The sequence below is a fragment of the Candoia aspera genome, chromosome 9 (assembly GCF_035149785.1).
Source record: "Candoia aspera isolate rCanAsp1 chromosome 9, rCanAsp1.hap2, whole genome shotgun sequence".
In the NCBI taxonomy this organism is placed as follows: domain Eukaryota; kingdom Metazoa; phylum Chordata; class Lepidosauria; order Squamata; family Boidae; genus Candoia; species Candoia aspera.
In genome coordinates this window covers 12,314,313-12,334,179 of record NC_086161.1, presented here as the reverse complement: position 1 = coordinate 12,334,179, position 19,867 = coordinate 12,314,313, and the positions used below count along the sequence as shown (strand labels likewise).

The window sequence follows — 19,867 nt, the reverse complement described above, 5'->3', positions numbered from 1 at the left end:
CTGACAGTATAGCGGATAAAGACCAAAAGGAGGATACAGCCGTGACTTTAAACCATTGTGTTTTCATGAGAACCTCCATTTTACACCAGACATGAGGGACGTTGGTTCTCAGGCCAGGAGTTGTGTCTTTCAGATGAACGAAAACGTGCTTCATCTATAACCCTAACTGCTTTTACTTTCACACTTTTCTTATCTTTTCCCTTTATTTCATGTTTATTTTTTATTTCTATGTAAATCTTTAACAACAACAGTAATAATGGAGTCCAGCAACGCAGACAGGTAAAACTGCAAAATCGTAGGCGAGCCCAGCCGCTGTAGTTATAAAGCACGACTTATGGCGGAGGATCCACGTGGGCATCCAGCCGGCAACACCTGGCCGCGAGCCCGGCGCATGCGTCGTTTGGAGCGGGACAGACCCCACCCCCGGGGGGCCGTCCGTTCCGAAACGCCCTCCTGCGGGGCGGTGTCGAAGGCGGGGCAAAGAAGCGACCCGGAAATGCTACTTCCAAACCGAGGCGCATTCAATCCATAGGTGTGAGTCTATGGAAGGAGAAAGAGAGTGCGGCGACTCTACGTCACTTCCCGTCGGCGTTTTCCTCCCCGCCTGCTTTCCGCCTTTGGATTTGGCGCGTTTTTCCCCTTTGCGCGAGCGATGCGGGGCTCGGCCTCCGGCGGCGCGGGACAGGCAAGTGGCCGGGGCGAAGGAGCCGCTGGCTGTTGACCTCGGCGGCGGAGCCTTTCTTTTCCTCCTGGTCGGCGCGTGAGGAGTGGGGGCCGTGGATTTGCATGGCAGGTGGAAATACGGCAGGTGAAGCACTGGGGTGAGGGAGGGGAAGGTGGGCAGGGCTCGGTGAGCAAAGGCAGAATGATCTCCGACGGTCGGGAGCCTTGGAGGGAGGAGCTTAGCCCGGCAGACGGGCAGGCAGAAGTCCAGTAGGGGGAGCCTTGGGAGGCGTGGTGAGTTGGCGTGGTTTCTGCCTATTGCTGCTGTTATTATTTTGAATTTATTAGACACCAAACTCTAATGGACTCTTGTCTCCCCTCCTTCCTGCAAAGTGTTGCATGCAGGAGAGAGATGGTAATTTATATTTCTAATTATTGCGTAATAATATATTAACCAATGTCCCACAAGATGTAGCTTCCATATTATCAACCTAAAATCCTAAAGTTAAAAGGGGTCCTTGAGTCCAGCCCCTGCTCAGGGCAGGATTCAAACCAGAGTATGGTTTGCTGGGGAATTCTGGGAGTTGAAGTCCCCACATCCTCAAGCTGCCAAGGCTGAGAAACCTTGGAGCCTTCTTGATAAAGGGCTGCCCCTCCTATGAACACACCCAGAGATGGAGAGTTCACATCTCCGTCAAGTGACCAGCTTCATTTGGACCAACAGGAAGTTCTTCTGAACTGGGATCTGCATTTTGACAACCTTATTCCTGGTCCTGCCCTCTGGAATGATAAAGCCTTGGCTGGCTTTTTGTGACATTGTTTTACACACTAGAAGAGGTCTGTCTTACCCTCTCCAAGTACAAGTAGTCCTTGCTTAACAACCATTAGTTTAGTGAAGGTTCGGACTTATGACGGTGCTAGACAAAACCGACTTGCAAGCGGTCCTCGTACTTATGACCATCATAGCATGTGTCCCCCGCAGTCAAGTGATCATGATTTGGGCTCTTGGCAACCGGTTCGCATTTATGACCGTCACAGCATCCTAGAGTCACATGATCACCATTTTTTACCTTCACGCCTGGCTTCTGGCAAACGAAATCAGTGGGGAACTGCGTGGTTCGCTTAATGCCTGCGGAGATTTGCTTAATGCCCGCTGCAAAAAAGGTCGTAAAATCAGGTTGGATTTGCTTAATGTCTGCTTCGCTTAGCAACTGAAATTCCAATCCCAATTGTGGTTGTTAAGCAAGGACTACCTGTGTATATTGAGGTAATCAGCTTTGCAGGTGCGAACCTTCTCCAACATATACAAGACCTGATGAGTAAGACTTTGCCTGGGTGTTTTCTGCATGCTAAGAGGAAGGTGCCCTGAATGCTTTAGAAGCAGTGACAAGATGCGGTGATGACCATGAGTCTTAAAAGCTGTTCTCATCGTGCACTTAGCCTTTGTGGGGAACCAGTTGCTAAACTAGAAAGGCTTTGTCCTCTCCATACTGCTTTTTGTCTATCAGATTTATCTCACCATCCCTCTTAAGGGGGATGAATTCTTTCAGAATTCATATCTGAGGCCCATCTAATCTGCCACCTTGTTTTTCACAGTGGTTATACAAGCTAATGCCTGTAGCATATCCACATGAGCTGAACATGAAAGCAATAGTCCATATTTTCTATAAAATCCATAACCCTTCTTTAAGTTGATGGCCATCAGCGTACCTTGTAGAAGCAGGTGCCATAGTTATTGATGTGTTGATTAAAGAGGTACTAACTTCGTGTATGTATATGTGTGTGTATACACACACACACACACACACACACACTGAAGCACACTGCAAGCTCCCTATTGTGGACATTGTGGGAAGAGAGCTGTGTGAATCTAGGCAAAAAACCAGGAGGAGCTTGATAGCCCCTTTCCTGACTAACATGTTCTTCAAGGCATAATTTTTTGTGAGTTTCAGCTACTTTTTGAGATGCAGAAAGTGGCATCTGATAAAGTGTGTTGCACCTCCTGAAAGTTTATGTGTCTTAAGAAAAAATGTTAGGTGAAAAAAGGTGCTACCAGTCTCCTGATTACTCTGATCACTTACCTCATTTCTTTTGTCTCCAGCAGAAACCTCCTCCTTAGCTGTCTAAGAACTCTCCTGCAAGGCAATGTTCTCAGAGCAGGGTGTCCAATCTGCACAGGGCCTCTTGGCATCCCCATCTGCAGTGGCTTCCACCTTTGCCCGTGTGCCCATCTCAACATACACCAACTGCTCCCAGAATTTCAGGCTTGGAGAGCGTACTTTCAATCGGCAATATGCTCATATCTATGCTACGCGCCTTATCCAGATGAGACCATTATTGGTTGATAGAGCCCGGCGTAAATGGGGTACGCTTGTCATCACAATTAAGTCTTGTTTTGTGGGTGCTGTATGACTTTGAGGGTGTAAATTGCTTGCTGCTGCTCCTAGAGAAAATGTCATGTGAAAATCAGTGGAGCTGCACTGAAGTACATGGTATAAAAGTTGTATGCTGAATCTGAAATTAAGAAATAATAAGAGGTACAGATGAAAGTAGCAAAAGGGAGATATAGAAATACTTAAGAGGCATTCTGGACCTGTTTTGTTTAATGAGCTTTATTGATTAGTTTGGTGTTGCAGGTTTTGTCTATTGTTTAGTCTGTTTTTAGAAGTTTACTTGTTATTTTTAAATAAAGGTTGTATTTTGTTTTTAAAATAATATTGATTAAAATATTTGGGGGGGCGGTCATAGAATAATCCTCTCTGCAGATTAATATCTCAGAATCCAAGTGGAATCAGAAGGAACTTGCACTGACATGTGGACACACCTTTGCGTAGGCAGAGAGCTACCCCAACTACAGACAGCTCAGATTGTAATATTGCATTTGTTACCCAAAGCTTGCATTTTCTCTCCCTCACCTGAAGTAAAAAGTATGGTAACTAGAAAGAGGACTTTTTAGTTACTGGTAACACTTGGCTTAAAGAATGTCCTTCCCAAAGCAGCTCATTCATGCCAACTTTGATGTATTATTGTTATTTTGCCTAGCAATTAAAAAGTAACATTGATTATGTGAAAATTCATTTTATTTGCAAAACTTTTAGCCCACTTTTCATCAAAAGGAACTCTAAAGGAAACAATGCTGTTACCTTATCAAATTCCTAAAGTTCTGTGTTAGATTTTATGCTATTGCTTTGCTAGCAGTATTTTTTTTTAAACTTGATATTTAGTTACATTTATAATACGCTGATTTGGTACTTCTATTAAGGCATGTCCTTACCTTTTTTCCCCCCAAAAGAATCAATAAAATTTTACGTCATGAGCCTAGAAACTAGACAGATGCAGGGCTTTCAAGCAGGCAAAGAATTTTCCTGTTCTAGTTAATTCCACTTCAGAGGCCCTTAAAATTTTCCGTCTAATTGGTTGTCTTTTTTCCCTAAAGGGAGCAACATTACAGTGAAAAAGCTATGTGAGTTACAGATCTCAGAGACGTGCTGTGTGGTGGGGACACTCTTCAAGTGTATGCAGCTTCAGCCTTCCATCTTGCGGGAAATCAGTGAAGAGGTATGGGAAAGGGAGCTTCCGGGCTTCATTCAAGGAGCCTGGGAGCTGTCAGAGGCAGACTCTGGGATCTTCTGCATCTAAAATAAGGGTCTGCAACCAACTTCCAGGCCCTCTCTAGTTTTGCAACGATCTCACTGGACTCACAGTCCTCCAGTGCCTTGTATAACGTTGGGGCTGTCAAAAATTGGAGTGGAGAGGAGGCATTCCCTGAAGAAACTTCTTTTGCAGAATAAGTGCTCAGCATGGGCAAGAAAAAAGATAAATTCTCTGTCTGGAAGAATCCTTATTGTTTTGGAAACTGATCTCTTGCGCAATCTCGTTTAGCTAATTTTGGGAGGATGGTTGTTGAGCAACGTTAAACTTGCCCAAATAATGTATAATACAGTATGTCATTACATCTTTCATTGTTTCTTATTTTTTGTTGTATTTTTTCACTTTTTTTAGAGCACTTGTTACGTATTTTTTGACAATGTATGTATCTTTGTGTTTTGTTCCCTTTTGTTAAAGAAAAAAAAACTTGTCCCAATAATGAACTCCATTCAGACATAACTTGATTACAAACATATGTGTTGGAACTCTACTGCCAAAGATTGGCTGTAAGGGTTATTGACCAAATGAGTAACATCATTTTAGGATCCTTTTCTTGTTTGTTTGTTTAATATAACCTGCTTGCTATTGTCCTGAGTGCCAACAAATGTTAGATAGAAACATTATTGCTAGCACATTAATCAGGACAGATTGGGAAATCAGTGCTATTTGTTATAAGATTATTTTTCCTTATAGGCCTATTTTCTGTGGTTGCTTCATTGCTGTGTTGCAATGACTGACAATATCATAAATCCACAGGAGTCTTGCTGATGATTTCAAAAGTATTATTTCAGCATGTTAAGAGCCCTCAATAATGATTTTTAAAAAGTGGGATGATTCAGCCGTCAGCAGTTCTCTGCCAGTGCATGGGGTGATGGAGAAGAATTGTGGGACCAGGGCATGGGTTGTTTTCTCCAGCAAATGCAGAACTCACCCTGGGGGGGAAAATCTTCTGCCAGGGCATTTCCAGTTGAATGCACAATGGAAACTTGGCTCTTACCTGCTTATTGTTCATGTGCTTCTCCAAATAGCATGTTTCACTCTTCTGTTTAATGCTGCAGTCTGAAGTTACTTAGTTCTCTTTGTGGTCTACAATATTTTTTTCTTAAAATGCAACTGACATAAAATAAATGTTCTAGAATATTATATGTTCTAAACCCCCAGGGACAGTGGCTGAGAGGCATCTGCTCTGCTTACCATGGGGGAACCATAGACTATGGTAGCAATTCTTTAAAAATATTATCATGCCTTTCTGAAGGCAGCAGAATCAGAGGGAATAATAAAGTACCTTACACAGCCACAGCGTTGCTAAAACTCAAAACTACCAATTTGAAAATGGGTAAACAAACATTAATGGCCATAAGAGAATTCACTGCCTAAAAAAGCTTTCCAGAATAGATCTTGGCACTCCCTAAATGTAAAGCGATGAGAAAAAAGCATGTTGTACCCCATCCAAGAATTTTGCTCCCAGACCTTAGGCTTCTGTGTTAAAGATTCAGATCTTATCTAGTGGTCATCTTACCTGCTGAACTGAGACCCTGGGAGCCATGTGGCCACCTTGTAAAATGAAGCAGCTGCTGGCACTTAATCAGAAGAAGCTGGCTTCAATGTTCTTGGAAATGTTTGGTAAGCAAGTGAAGTGCCCTCCTTTGTATCAGTCAGGCTCCCTGATTAATCTGATGTTTTTGGATTCTTGAATTTTTTAAAAATAAACTGACATGCAACAAAAAAGCACTGTTTTCTAGAATTGTAGTAGGCATCCTTTTGGCTGCACCCCACTTCTTCATTTGCAAATATGCCTATTACTTAGAGGGGGAAGAAAGATAAGGGTGAGATGGGGTGATGGAATATTGTGGGTGCATGAGGATGGCTGGAAGCAACCACATCAGTTTGCCATGTGCCAGATTGGTCATGTCCACCATGGCAATCTTTTTGTGAGTCTCTGTGGCATACTTCAAAATAAAAAATGCACCAAAGGAGCCTTAGGCCAAGAGGGGATTTAAAGTTAAGCAGCTTAAATTGTGCTTTGGCTCCTGCAAAGTGTGTCAGGGACTAGCTTCAAAGCAGGGTTGCAATTGCTTCTTCCTCACAGCAAGAATTTGTTCATCTTCATAGCACAACCTGCCCCCCCAGCCTCCCCGCATCAAGTTTATTCACCAGTCAGATGAACTGATCCTGGAGGATGAGCTGCAGCGGATCAAACTTGAGGGGGAGATACAGATCGACAAGCTGGTGACAGGTGGGACAGATGGCCTTGTTTTGTGCTTCTTATGCCTTACATCTTTGGAATGTCTTTCTTTTGTGGAGGGAAGCTTTGCCTTCAAGGGACTCAAGTCTGCCCCTTCCTGCTGTTTTAGGGACCATCCTTGCCGTCTACGGTTCAGAGAAGGACGATGGCCGATTTTTTGTTGAAGACCACTGCTTTGCAGATATGCCAACCCAGCTGCCCATGATGGGGCCCAGCACGGACAAGTGAGACACCCCTATAATCTTGTCACACAAGGATCCCTGCCACTCAGAATCTTCTTTCCACCAATTGCCAGCGTAGAACTGGACGGAGGGACAGGCTCCCACGTTTTACTAGTCAGCTGGTTGCTCTTGCAAGTGGCTACATCCAGAGATATGATTCCCCAGAGATCTCCCCTTAATGGTGGAACAATTAACAATTATTTAACAATTTACTTACACCTGTGTAGGCCAAACTATGACACAAACACACACACTGCCTTTGGTTGTGTGGACCTTGGAGTGCCTGTGATGGCATCACTGAAATTCAACAGCAAACTAACAACTGGCACCCTTTTTGGCAAAGAAAGTAAACTAGATGCATTAAACCTGCACAAAGCTTAATGCACATAGTTTCCTTTTTCTGGGGGGAAAAAAACCCACCCCCCTTTAACGAGGAATAAACGGACCAAAAATTGTGCTGCTCCCATTGATGCCAATGTGGCATCACTTCACCCTCACGGCTGCTGCCTGCTCATTTACAGGGACCTGAGAAAATGCCACCCTTGTGGCTGAGTGTGATTCTGATGGTGGGCCAGCTTCTGTTTCCTTAGAAGCTTCTTTGCTGAGTGCCCTGGTGTATGCCAAGTGGCCACTTCTGACTACAAAAGCCACTCTGTTCTCTGACACCTGTGGCTGGTATCTTACCTTGCAGGTTTGTCTTGCTTGTGTCGGGCCTGGGCCTTGGTGGCAAGAGTGGAGAGAGTCTCCTGGGCATGCAGCTTCTGGTGGACATGGTGACAGGGCAGCTGGGCGCAGAGGGTGAGCAATCCAGGGCAGCCCTCATCTCTCGAGTCATTCTGGCAGGCAACCTGCTTAGCCAGAATACCCAGAGCAGAGACACCATGAACAAGGTGAAGGCATCAGAAACGTTCTATGAGCCATGCTGTTTGTTTATATATTTATGTTGTGCCTTTCTTTCACTCTCTATTCCAATGAATTAAGGTGTCTAATTCTGTTCCTTCACTAAGTCCATTGGTGACCTTAATAAATTTGAGGCTAAGCAGACAAGTAGATTGATGTACCTCCTGAGGTGTGATCTCCCAGTTTTCTAGAGTTATAATTCTGGAAGGAACATTTAGCTCAACCTTTTATGCTTGCAGGATAATTCTAAACAGCAGCCAACCAGTCTGAAAACTTCCAAAGAAATTATTATGGGATCTTAAGGCAGAATGATGGCCACTTCCTAGTTTTTTGAGCCAGGATTCCAACATAGTTGTAAACAAATCTCCAATGGGATTTTTATGCTTCTATCAATTCAGAAACATTTTGGTTTATCTCCTACTTTGAGTTGGATAGTTTTGAGCCTCTCTACCCACCCACCCAGAATGTGCTACTGCTTTCTTTGTATATGTAAACATACATCTTGAACATCACTATAGTCCTATCTCTTGTTTGTGCTGTTAAAATGAGATGTAACAATTGGGATGTTTCTGCCTGAGGGAAGGAGGGAGGAGTCCTCAACTATTATGCCTGAGCATGTCTTGTGTTCCTCTAGTATTTCTTTAATTCCTTCTTAATTTGTATTTTGATCTTTTTTTTTCATTGTCGTGCAGGCAAAATACCTCACCAAGAAGACTCAAGCTGCCAGTGTTGAAGCTGTAAAAATGTTGGATGAAATTCTGCTGCAGCTGAGTGTAAGTTTTGTTTTCAAGAAAGGGTAATGGCAGGTGAGGTATATTTGAAGACAAAACAAATCCTACTTCAAAACAGAACAGTCTGACTAGTTATCTATTCTGTAAGCCTGTTTCCCTCACTGGCCACCCAAATGCTCCTGGAAAATCCGTAAGCAGAACATGTTGGCAACAGCCTCTCCTGCCTTCCCCATTGACATCGGATATTTGGAAGCTGCATAGCCATTGTGACCAGTAGCCATTTATAGCCCCATTTCATTTCAAGCTGTTCAAATTGCTGGCTACTGCTTCATCTTCCAGTGTTCACTTATTTTAATGAATTGTTGGGTTCAAAAGCCCGTCCTTTCTCTGTTTTGAGTTTTTCCTCCATCTTTGAATGACCCTTGGTTTTACTATGGTTAGAAGGAGGGGAAAATATTTGTGTTCGTTTTCTCCAGATTGTATATTATTTTATCCATCTCTGTCAAATGCTTTTTTCCTCCTCTTTTCTGAAAAAAATATTCTTTTCGGTCCCCTGCTTGTTTGTGTTACCTCTGTCTGCCTTTTTTTTGGCACGATGACATATTTGTATAGAGACACTGTGGTATCGGTACTTAATTTTGATATCCTTTCCTAGTGATCTCCTCACACTGTGGTCAGCTTGTCATTGATGTGATGCAAGCACCCTGCTCATCCTCAGACATTGCTAGCTTGTATGTGGTCACTGAACCTGTGAAGTTGCAGGGGTGAGGGAGAAGCACTTGGCCCACTTTAGTTGTACTTTCCAATCATTATTCAACCAAGGGGTCCAGAGTATAATTGAGTCTCAGGAGGTTGCTGCTAAGCCTTAATAAGAAAAAATGGTATGCACTTGTCTATCCAAAGTATGAGACCCAAGGTACATAATTGCTTCTCTGTTTTTCAACCCTGCCTGGGCTTGAAAAGTAGCTCACAATCCATTAACTATGATACCAGGTTTAAACAAAGAAGTAAGTTACACACAGTGTTTAAGATTATTTTAGTCTGGGATGTCTCTGGTTTTATGTTCTATCTGTTTTTATGGATTGCTTTGGTTCTGTAAGCTGCCCAGAATCCACTGGAGTTGGGCGGCTATACCAAATTTGAATGAATGAAAACAGCAGCATCAAGCTTTGAAGAACAGAACTGTTCTAGTTCCCTGCTGAGGAGGCAGTGGGGAAGAAGCTGTTCCGCTTTTTCCTCCGTCCACCATGGGAAGTGTTCTGCTGGTCCTAAGGACCTGCCCGCTCTCCCCTTACAGATGTCCGTCCCTATAGATGTGATGCCAGGCGAGTTTGATCCGACCAACTACACATTGCCTCAGCAGCCGCTGCATCGCTGCATGTTTCCCCTGTCAAGCGCATACACCACCCTGCAGCTGGTCACCAACCCATACCAGGCAAACATTGATGGAGTCAGGTAAAATCCGGCTTCCTCGTTCTGTGGATGGTGCCATGGTTACTCCATAATATTTATACAGCCTTGTCAAGCATTCAAGCCATTTCACATGCGGTATCTAGTTCTGACAGCATTGCAAGGTGCACTGATTAGGATCACCCACTTTTGGGTGAAGGTCGATTCCGTAAGACTGTGAAGAAGCACAGATGTAAATTTTGGAGAGAGGGTTTTTCAGTGGTTTCTACAAAGTGTCCCACTTGGGAGCCAATCCTGTTTCCTGAACTTAATAACAGCCACGGTTGATTAAAGAAGAACATTGAATTCAACCAGAGTTCATCGTCAGCAATTCCACAATCCAGCCACCTACTGAGACTCTCTTCTCAAGACATTAAGTTAAAATTACCACTACTAATAGTGAGGAGAGGGTGAACAGTTTGCCTAATATGATCTAGGAAATTCATGTCAGAGGCAATATTTAAACGAGAGATTTCTCATGTTGCTCTGTGGGGTTTTTTTTAGCCGTTCTACCAGAGCAAATCACAGCCAGTTGAGGTGATTTTGGAAGCTACTCTGTTAACACCAACCTGGAGGAATAGCTTTTACTCCATGTCCAACTTTGGGAAACGGAATAGAGGTAGCAAAGGAACAGGACTGACTTAGGAAAGAGAAAAACCATGTGCTGTAATTGACTGATGTAAACGGGCTGATTTGAATTCAGATTCTGTTCTTTTTCGTACAAATTCAGTTTGAATCACTTGCTATCTGTCAGCCGTACTCATATCAGAGGCCAATTCTGAGGCCAGGAGAGAGAGAACCATTTACTATGTTAATCTGAGTTACTTTGAGAATATGTTGGATAAAAATATAATGCATAAAATCCTTTCCTTGACATTCTGTGCTAGAGTTCCATCTTATTCAAATGTAAAACAGCTATCATTTTCCTCTATTTAGATTTCTGGGAACTTCGGGCCAAAACATAAGTGACATTTTCAAGTACAGCAGCATGTCTGATTATCTGGAAATTCTGGAATGGACTTTAAGGATCGGGCATCTCAGCCCCACAGCCCCAGACACTCTGGGTAATACAACTAAGGGATAAATGTGCTGGGTTTTGTTTCTTTTGGTATTTTAACCTTTGCAACTCATTGGACGGGCTAAGCCAGCTCTCAGGTTGCATGAGCTGGAGTGTATTACGGGGGATTAAAGTCTGGTTGCTTGCAGGACCTCCTAAATGTGCAGCTCATGGTCAAGTATTTTGGGGAAAGGAGGAGACAGTTGCCCTTAGTGGAAGATCAGTGTCTGCTTCCTCCTCATTGTATTTAATTTCCATAATATATCCAAAATATATGTTGTTATTGCTGTATCATAACAGAGTACTTACAGTATCTTAAGTCAGTGAGAATGCAATAACACATACATAATAAAGATCAAGAAACATAAAACTGAAATTGTGAATGGAGAGTACAGTACCTACATTCTCAACATTTTCTCCTAGGGATGTGCAGTAGAGCGTTGTGTGTATGTAGAGCATTCTCTGCACAGGATGAAGCACATGCCCTTTGTCGGTGCATGGAACCAGAGCATGTATTTGATCCCTGCCCAGAACTGGAGCATGTGTATTCTGGCAGAACTCTTCTGGTGTGAGAGAGCAGGAAAAAGGAAGGCTGGTTGTATGCTTTGGGAGGAAGGTAGAATAGATCTCTTGGGTGGGTGTGGAGGGAAAGAAGGCCCAGGGAAGATGGGGATGTGGCAGGTGGGCTGGGCACAGATGCTATGTTTGAATTCAACACGATGGGAGGTAGGATGATGCTAGAGAAAAAAGTGGGCAGGCTGGCACAAACACCATGCAGGGGAGGAGGAGCGGAGCGAGGTGTACCAGCTGTACCCTGTTGCTTTAACAACTCTTGTGGATTTCTTTTGCCCAAACCCAAATCAACCTAAATTATCTGAGTTTCACTTTGGCGAGGTCACAGCCTGCCTGGAATGGTCAGTCTTCTGAGGTGCAGTGTGTTGGTTCTTGCAAGGAGCAAAACGTATGTTTCACCTAAAGTCTGCCTGCTGGTGGGCCATTTATTCAAAGGCTCTCGCTTGCCTGCCTTTCAGGCTGTTACCCGTTTTACAAGACGGACCCATTCATCTTCAGTGACTGCCCTCATGTCTATTTCTGCGGGAATGCGCCCTCCTTCAAATCCAAGGAAGTCAAAGGTAAGTCAGTAAGCAGCTGCATCCTTTGCAAGACAGGCTTGGCTTGGCTTCTTTTGGACTGCCTTGGGATTTGGTTGCTTTATTCCTAAGGGCACGATCAGTAAATTGGAAGCCAGTGTCTGGCGAGAGACTGAAGTTCCACAGCTAGATAGAAAAGAATGAAAGCAGGATAGAAAAGAATGAAAGCCCAGTACACATCACTTGAGTTTCATTGTCCCAGCAAGCAACTAGGTTCCCACTTGGTGTTAAGACATGGTTTAACCATGGTTGATTAAGTGAACTCATTTGCTGGGATCACCCAACATGCTAAGCCAGAGATGGCAAAGCTGTGTGCAACTCTAACCACAAATTAGAGGACAAAGAATTTTCTGGTTTTACTGAAAAACCTATCTTGGAAACTCTGCCTATTTTGATATTACTAAAATCAGTAACTGTTCATATAAATACTAGGATTGGCATAGGATTCAGACCTACTACCTGGTTCCCCCACCCCTGCCAAGAAGTAAATTGTACTCATGATGGATCTTGCTATATCTTACGGGATTTGTTGCAGAAAGGGGCCTGAATCATGCAAAAAAAAAAAAAGACATTGCCAAATCATGGGATGTTCTTAATGTCCCATGGGAGCTTCTCACAGTGCCTCTGTGCAGCGGTTTCGTGATGTTGCTTTTGCGACTGCAGCTGGGTGGGAAAACTCACCCTTGTGTAACTGGGATGTATGCTGAGACTATAATCCCAGCCTAAATATTCTGCCCCAAATTTTGGCGAGTGGGTTGATTGGGCTTTTGAAATGTTGCTTGAGCAGTTTGTTCGTCCGCCTTCCAGATGGGCTTTGATTCCACTCGAGATTTACAGTGAAGGATATCTTAGTGGAAGCGCCAACCGGGTCACAGAACGGGATGGGTGCTCAGATGTGCGATTATACGGGCTGCCGCTGCACTATTTAAGTCTTAAATCTCTCCATTAAGTTGGATAGTTCTGTGCTTTTGTAACTACAGAGGCACTTTGTCTGCTGAACTGGTTTAACTCCAGGATGTACTCAGCTGCCTTTTTCTGGTTTTACAGATTGGCTTATTTTTATGGGCTATTTTTTTGTTCTTAGTGGATCTCATGACAGCAGAAACACGGGACGCTATTTTATACCAAGTGAGATCTTTGTCCAGCCTCGCACCACCTGTACTGAGGCCCCTTCAGTTCTGACCGAGTGTGTGGTGCAAGTCCATATTGCTATTTGAGGAAAAAGTGATGTGAACCCTCGAGTTAAACCAGTTCAGCTGACAAAGTGCCTCTGTAGTTACAAAAGCACAGAACTATCCAGTTTAATGGAGAGATCAGAATCTTTGCCATCACCTAGTCCTTAATCCTTTCTGATGACAGCGTGACTTGAACCTGGGACTTCCTGCCATGGTGGCGTGGCAGAAATGGGCAATGGGTCCTTGCAACCACTCCTTGACCCCAGCACCTCTCTTTGTGGCCCTGAAAGTCAGTGGTGAGAGACAGGCAAATGTTGTAATAGAAACCCTGATAGTTATTAGTGAAGTTTTTTTAAAAAATCAACAGCAACAACAAAAGCTTTTCCCAACTTAGGGAAGAGCAGGATGAAAGGGAAATTGCGACCCTTTCCTCTTGTTCGTATTGCCCGCCCCTGTGCTCCCTGAGTTCAGGGAGCTGTCTTTACTTTTTGTCCTTCCTCTGCAGGGGAAGATGGCCAGAAGGTCCTGCTGCTGACACTTCCTGATTTCAGCACCACCCAGACAGCTTGCCTGATCAACTTGTGCGACCTCACTTGCCAGCCAGTCAGTTTCTCTGCCTTCGGTGATGATGAAGAGGAAGAAGAGTCTGTAATGGAGACTGGTGACTGAGAGGCATGGACTTAGTTCTCATCCTTCCTTGAACTTGGGAGTCATCCCCGTCCCTCCTTTTTACTGTAGAGTTTGACCTTTGGCTCAGATAGATAGGAATGCAATAAAATATTCTGGTTCCTTTGCGTGCGATTTGATCTTCATGACCAAAAACAAGGGGAACTTCTTGTATAATTCGCTTTATTCAATTAATAGAACTGTTGGAAAACCGAAAGGGCTCAAGGGGACATTGGACTGTCTCCTGGGCAGCAGCGGCTTAGACATTGCCCATCAGTACTGAACTTGGCAAATCTCAGTCTTCCTCCTTGGCTGCTGCGGGCAACAGCTTTCCTTGATTTTAGAACCACCACAAAGTGATACTGACCTTGTAACTGGGAGACGATTAGGCTGTACCAGCTCCTCACTTTGAAAAACCTACCCAGGATCATATGGGAACTCTCAAACTTCTAGTCTGGATCAGGAGAGCAAAACTGAAGGAAAGCCATTTATGCTTTGGGAACTTACTTGGTTGGCACTTTGAGAAGTCAAAGACAGACTTTTTTTTTTTTAATACTTACCCTACCCCAGCTTTTCCTCTGGTTCCAGCTATGGCCCTCAATGCTTTAAAAATTCTTCCACTTTTTTTTTCCAGATTTTTTTTTATCCTGCCTTTATTATTTTTATAAATAATTCAAGGTGGCGAACATACCAAATACTCCTTCCTCCTCCTATTTTCCCCACAACAACTACCCTGTGAGGCGGGTTGGGCTGGGAGAGAGGGACTGGCCCAAGGTCACCCAGCCGGCTTTCAGGCCTCAGGCGGAACTAGAACTCACGGTCTCCTGGTTTCTAGCTCAGCACCTTATCCACTAGACCAAACTGGCTCTCTTCTTAATAGAACTGGAAAGAAATCTGAATTTTTCATATATCCCTTCTGTAAAGGTATTAAGACTGCAAATTAACAGTCAAGGGGACCCTTAACAAACTTGTGTATTGGATTGTGGCCCAACTGTGTGTTTCAGTGCTTGATGGACTTAATTATTTCAGTGAATGTCCATGGGGGAGCAACAGCTCTGGGCCTCTGGATAAAGGCCTTGTCTGCTTCTCTCTCCCTGTTGCAGGAATCTTACACGATACTGTAAAGAGCATGATAATAAAGAAGAATGAAAAAAAAAGATTTAACATGCCAGAAAAGATTCAGCCAGATTACATTCTTGGCTTGTTCCCTATTCTACAGTCAGTTTGAGGTGTACAGTTTGTTCACCTCAATTTCCCATTCAGCAGGTGTGGATTACAGGTTTCCTGTTGCAACCCTACAGAGAAAGCTGAGCCTCTGCATCCAAGGCAGAGAGAGAGAGGGGTCTGTGCATGTGTGTGTATGTGAAAAATAAATGATGCAAATGTGATGGCTCTTCAAACCTGCTCAAAGCAAGGGGGTTCCTGGTGGGTCCTAAACCAGGAGAAGGTGCCTCCGTGTACTGCAGTGAATAGATACAGCCACCTGCTCCGGAAGAGGTGGAGCTGGCTTTAGGAATGTCTTAAGAGCGTTCCTGGCCTGCAATCCTCACAAACGGGCAGACTGGTATTAGTCGCCAAAGTTAACCGTGTATGTCTCTGCTGTGGTCACGGGAAAAGCCGTGCCCGTGGCCTCCACCTCGGTTACTTCCTCTGTTACTGTCTCCCATTCAGTCACTGTCTCAGTGTAGACATCAGCATCCCAAGTGGTCGCTGACTCTGCTATTGGAGGCTCTCGACTCCATGGCGGGGGCGTGGTGCTGCTGAACAAGAAGGGAAACACCGAGCTTGCGGGAGCCGTGGTGGGAATGCTGGTGCTGGCTTTCTGCAGCCGTTCACGCATCTGCTGGCGCAGGCGAGCTCTCTGGCGCATCCTCATCCTCCAGCGCATGCGCTCTCTAGGTGTCATAGGTCGTCCCAGCATGGGCCTCCCAATAGGGTGGTTTCCATTCATGGCCATGATCTCTCGGATGCGTTTCCAGTTAGACCGTGACAAGATGAAGTTGCACTGGGTGGCTCCAATATCATAATAGACGCTGCAGGTTTTGACACTGGGATTGTAGCGCTCAGCCCTGGCTGTAACGCGGTATTCGCCAGGATTCAGGATGCGCCAGTAATCCCCTCCACTAGCTGAAATGGAAAGAGCAAGATTTGATGATGCTGATGCTGTTTTACTCAGGAAACTGATTACCGATAAGGAAAAAGGCACATGCTTTGCAAGCAGAAAGATCAGTGGAGATGCTTGCACTAAGAAGGCTCACTGAAAGGACCTCTGGTATATTTGTCCGCATCTTCACTATTCTAGGCATACCTGTTTGCACATCGTGTTTGATCCCCATCACAGAGATGGAAGCATTTGCAATGGGATCTCCTTGTTGATCTGTCACTGTGCCCTTAATGCCACGATGTACCTGTAAGCAGGAGACTTTAGGTAGGAGAATTACATTTTTATTTTAAATTCTGTAGATGCCGCTTTCCCTGTTGTCATCCACCTCAGGCATCCAGGACACTGTTCTGAAAAATCCATTAAACCCTTAAGAAAAGACTGATGCCTGCTAAGAACTCTGATGGCTCATAGGTTATTTGACATGTATTGCAAGTCAGCACGCTAGACATTTTTTGTGTTGTACAACTCCTGGAGGGCCACAGCAGGAAAAAAAATTGTTCCTGCTAATTACTATCCACCAAAACCTTTGAGGGTACTCAGAGCAAGGGCCTTCAGTCACTTGTTGAGATGGGCGGCTATAGAAATCAAATAAATAAATAAAATAAACGAGCCCTGTAAACTCAGCATCATCAGCCATCAACTTTTTCTACTGACCTTGAGCGGCAGAGAGAACAGAGAAGCTAACATCAGCAGCCCAGACCTGTCATGTATGAGTTGGGCAGCAAAGAAATTTGATAAACAAATAAATGAGTAAGTGAGTGAGTGAGTCTCCAGTGCTCCAGCCAGGTACACAAATGCAATGTAGCTTAACAGATAAAGCACTGATCTTGAACTAGAGATACTCAGGTTCAAATCCCTGCTCAGCTACACAGTTGATTGGGTGACTTGGGGCCAGTCCCTTAGCCCAACATGTGTCATTGGCTTAGTGGTGGGAGAATAAGCTGAAAGGAGACACACACCCCTCTGGACACCACCTTGAGCTCCCCAAAGGAAATATGACCTATAAATGTAATTTTAAAAATGTACATTAATAATTTCCCTCTGGTTTTCCATTAAAAACTACCATTTGGGAACAACAATTGGAAGGCACAACTGTTTTGCATCTGCTCTATAGGTCATCCAGCCACCGGTGAGGATGAATGGGTTGCCCTCTTTGGTGAAGGACGCTCACACGCGCAAGCAGAAATAGAGCTGTATTAGCTGGCTTGATGCTTGCTGACTCAGGTCCACCCAATGTATTTTGAGACATTCTAAACCCGTGTTTCTCAATCTTGGCAACTTTAAGATGTGTGGACTTCAACTCCCAGAATTCCCTGTTGCCAAGGTTAAGAAACACTCTTCTAAACACTAGGTGCCACTTTTCTGTATCTGCTCAGCACAGCTGAAAAGATTTGCTCACTGCCACTCTGGGCCAACTCTGTTCCTTACCTGCTCCATAAATGTCAGCAGGGATTCCTTGTTGTTTTCCCACTCCTGTGGTAGTTCACTTTCATGAGGAAACTTGTCACACCCAGGGTAGATCGAGAGCTCCAGACAGTTGGAGTGAAGGTAGCTGAAATCATTCAGGTCTGAAAGAGTTCAGAGGAAAGGAACATCACCCTCCACTCCCCACTTAAGGGCTTAATTATAAGACTGTTTGCTTGTCCATCCGGGATTTTACATTTTTTTATATTTTTATGATGCACTTGTTTTCATGTTTTTAACCTCTTGTTATTTGAATTGAATTGTAAGCCACCCAGAGTCGCTTGGTGAGATGGGCAGTGAAGAAATGTGAGAAATAAATAAATGAATAAATAAAATAAAGAAGTCGCTTGGCAGACTCATTTCCACAAGCTGCACAAAGACTTTGCGAAGTCAGAGGAGGAAATGAAACTGAGAAAGCGGGACGGGTGTTCAAACTCTTGAAGTGTTAATTTCACGAGAAACAAAAATTCAGGAGAGAACCGCTTAAAAAATAAAGAACCTCCATTTAGCCTCATTTCCTGTCAGAGGTCACAACCACCCACAAATCCACCTAAATCTAGTGCCACCTCTTATACTCACACAATAGGGATTACAATTCTGGACTCCAGATTTACTTAAGCAGCATAATTTAGGGAATAATACTGTTATTATTGTTAGATAATTGCAGGTCAGAGACATTTCCATAATTCTGCAAATCCCCACCTACCCTCTGCCCAATCAGCCTCTGGAGTAATAATACAACCCTCTAAAAAAAAGGAACGAACTTCTAAGACTTCCATATAATGCAAGATGGGGCAGGCTGGGTTACCAGCTTGATCGAATCCATGCCACATGCAGCATTCCCTGCTAACAGTAAGGACCACAAGGGTCAGTTTGGTCACATTTTGGCGAGTGTCCCACAAGCACTGCCAAAGCTCCACTTTATCTTAAGCCTGTTTGCACTATTCCATGCAGATTAGGGACTTTAATCTAGAGATCACCATGCAAGCCAACATCCTACCAGCTAGGAAGTGTGCGTACTAGGCATTTGGCATGTATGAGGGATGTGTGCGTACTAGGCATTTGGCATGTATGCGTACTAGGCATTTGGCATGTATGAGGATAGAAAGGCATAGGGTCCCCTGTGTGGGGGAGATGGGTGGTGATAAAAATATGATAGATAAATAAATAAAAATAATGATGGCAGTGGCGTCACCTAGATTTAGTTATATTTCTTTCCCTTTCCTTATGCCTTTAAATTCTTTGGCTTACTATTTCTTTCTTCCTTTCTCTGTTCTGCAAAATGGGAGGAAATTTTGAGCAAAAAAAGATAAACACTGCAGATGAAAAAATATAGGATGCCTCCCTTGTCATCTGTGCAAGTTCAGAGTTGAACAGGAGAGAAATGAAGAGGCCTCAAGACAACCATGACTGGAAAACAAAAAACGGGGAACGGGGCAATAGAACCTGAAAGAACTTTGTTTGAAATGTGCACATCTATCTCCAGCCCTGTATCATCATCCCTGGCACTTCTCCTAACAGACCAGATTGCTGGGTTTCCTTCCACTTGTTCACCACGCTTCATACTTACTACCCACTTGTGGTTTCCACTTGGCCCCATTGACAATCCCCATTCCGTTGGTCACATCTTGATCATGGCAACCCCCACGAAATGTTTCTGTCATGGTGAGGTGGGCCGACGCGTAGGAAATCGCCAGCCAGCGGAAGATGGCATGGTCTGGGGTCTCTCTGATCTCTGGGTTTTCCTCTTCATAGTCCTCCATAGACGGAGGAGCCACTTCATTCTCATTGATGGGGCGAGCCATGTTAAAAGGGTAGGAAATGAGTTTCTCGCCCCCTTGGAAATTGGCACCAAGCACAAAGGGGATCTTCTCCATCCAGGCTAAAATGGCCCTCACCTCGACAGCCACCTGGAAGAAGAAGGTTATGATGTAAAGTGAGGGATACTGGAAAGAACATGAGCGCACCACAATATTCAAATGAAAAAATAAGCACCTTTTTCCTGTAAGCCATGACTGAGCTGCTTTTTAAAAAAATTTTAAATGCAGCCATATAAGTTGTACAGGTAGTCCTCGCCTAACAATCATTTGTTTAGTGATGGTTCTGACTTATGATGGTGCTAAAACTGACTTGTGGCCGGTCCTCACACTTATGGTCGTCGCAGCGTCCCCACAGTCACATGATCACAATTTGGATGCTTGGCAACTGGTTCTCATTTATGCCATTTTTGACCTTCCTGGCTGGCTTCTGGCAAGCAAAATCAATGGGGAACCACGTGATTTGCTTAATGACCACATGGTTTGCTTAATGACTGTTGCAAAAAAGGTCATAAA

The 19,867-nt window shown here is 44.1% G+C and overlaps 2 protein-coding genes across 3 annotated transcripts in view; one reads left to right on the top strand and one right to left on the bottom strand.

Moving 5' to 3' along the window:
- The first annotated feature begins 2,763 nt into the window (after window positions 1–2,763).
- Window positions 2,764–14,034, top strand: POLD2 (DNA polymerase delta 2, accessory subunit). The gene is made up of 10 exons (XM_063311405.1): window positions 2,764–3,028; window positions 4,100–4,221; window positions 6,424–6,547; window positions 6,666–6,780; window positions 7,469–7,667; window positions 8,370–8,450; window positions 9,706–9,863; window positions 10,794–10,921; window positions 11,946–12,047; window positions 13,746–14,034. The coding sequence occupies exons 1-10, from the start codon at window positions 2,809–2,811 to the stop codon at window positions 13,907–13,909; spliced, it is 1,413 nt and encodes a 470-aa protein (XP_063167475.1). The 5' UTR covers window positions 2,764–2,808; the 3' UTR covers window positions 13,910–14,034.
- Window positions 14,035–14,779: 745 nt separating this feature from the next.
- AEBP1 (AE binding protein 1) overlaps window positions 14,780–19,867 on the bottom strand; it is a 32,851-nt gene continuing 27,763 nt past the window's right edge. For both annotated transcript variants that reach the window (XM_063311395.1, XM_063311396.1), the window contains exons 19-22: window positions 19,105–19,444; window positions 17,499–17,638; window positions 16,215–16,314; window positions 14,780–16,033 (exon numbers count right to left, since the gene is read on the bottom strand). In XM_063311395.1, coding sequence (XP_063167465.1) covers window positions 15,474–16,033; window positions 16,215–16,314; window positions 17,499–17,638; window positions 19,105–19,444 — 1,140 coding nt within the window. In that variant the 3' untranslated portion in view covers window positions 14,780–15,473. The remainder of the gene's footprint in view (window positions 16,034–16,214; window positions 16,315–17,498; window positions 17,639–19,104; window positions 19,445–19,867) is intronic.